Source organism: Penaeus monodon, chromosome 22 (assembly GCF_015228065.2).
Source record: "Penaeus monodon isolate SGIC_2016 chromosome 22, NSTDA_Pmon_1, whole genome shotgun sequence".
NCBI classification, from domain to species: domain Eukaryota; kingdom Metazoa; phylum Arthropoda; class Malacostraca; order Decapoda; family Penaeidae; genus Penaeus; species Penaeus monodon.
The window spans coordinates 4,778,447-4,778,938 of record NC_051407.1 but is presented as its reverse complement, the minus strand read 5'-3'; the positions used below and the strand labels follow the sequence as shown (position 1 = coordinate 4,778,938).

The 492-nt window shown below is 35.6% G+C and overlaps 1 protein-coding gene across 1 annotated transcript in view; it reads left to right on the top strand.

The window, feature by feature from the left end:
• LOC119586838 (translation initiation factor IF-3-like) overlaps window positions 1-492 on the top strand; it is a 7,258-nt gene that overhangs the window by 5,105 nt on the left and 1,661 nt on the right. Inside the window, exon 3 of the mRNA XM_037935566.1 lies at window positions 233-373. Within this exon, the coding sequence (XP_037791494.1) occupies window positions 233-373 (141 nt within the window). The remainder of the gene's footprint in view (window positions 1-232; window positions 374-492) is intronic.

The window sequence follows — 492 nt, the reverse complement described above, 5'->3', positions numbered from 1 at the left end:
CTTTAGGCATTTATGTGAATGCAAATGGTGTTCTTGCATAATATACCAGTAATTAAAAGGAGTGAATAAGAGAGAGTAAAGGCACTCAACTCCTGTTTTATGTAAATCTCTGGATCAACATGTTCTTTACTTGTATTCACATTTCTAAAATGAACTAGTCTGTTATTTTGTAGCTAGGACTGTTTTAGTTTTAGATCTATTAAACCTCTTTATAGCTTATTTCTGTTAACAGGGGGAAAAGATGTTAACCATTTCTGGGAAGATTGCTGAGCATGACCTGAAGTCAAAACTCCATAATATTGAAAGATGGTTGAAAAAGGGTCATCAGACAAAGGTCACGCTGTCTTCACATGGATGCACTCCAGATGATGTGGTAAGTTGCCTGACTGTCTAGACTTTGATTTGATGTAAGAGGCATCATTGCAGTAGACCTCCTGTATATGATTGTGAAATGAGGCCATGCTCTTTAGAATGTAGTTAAATATTGATTTA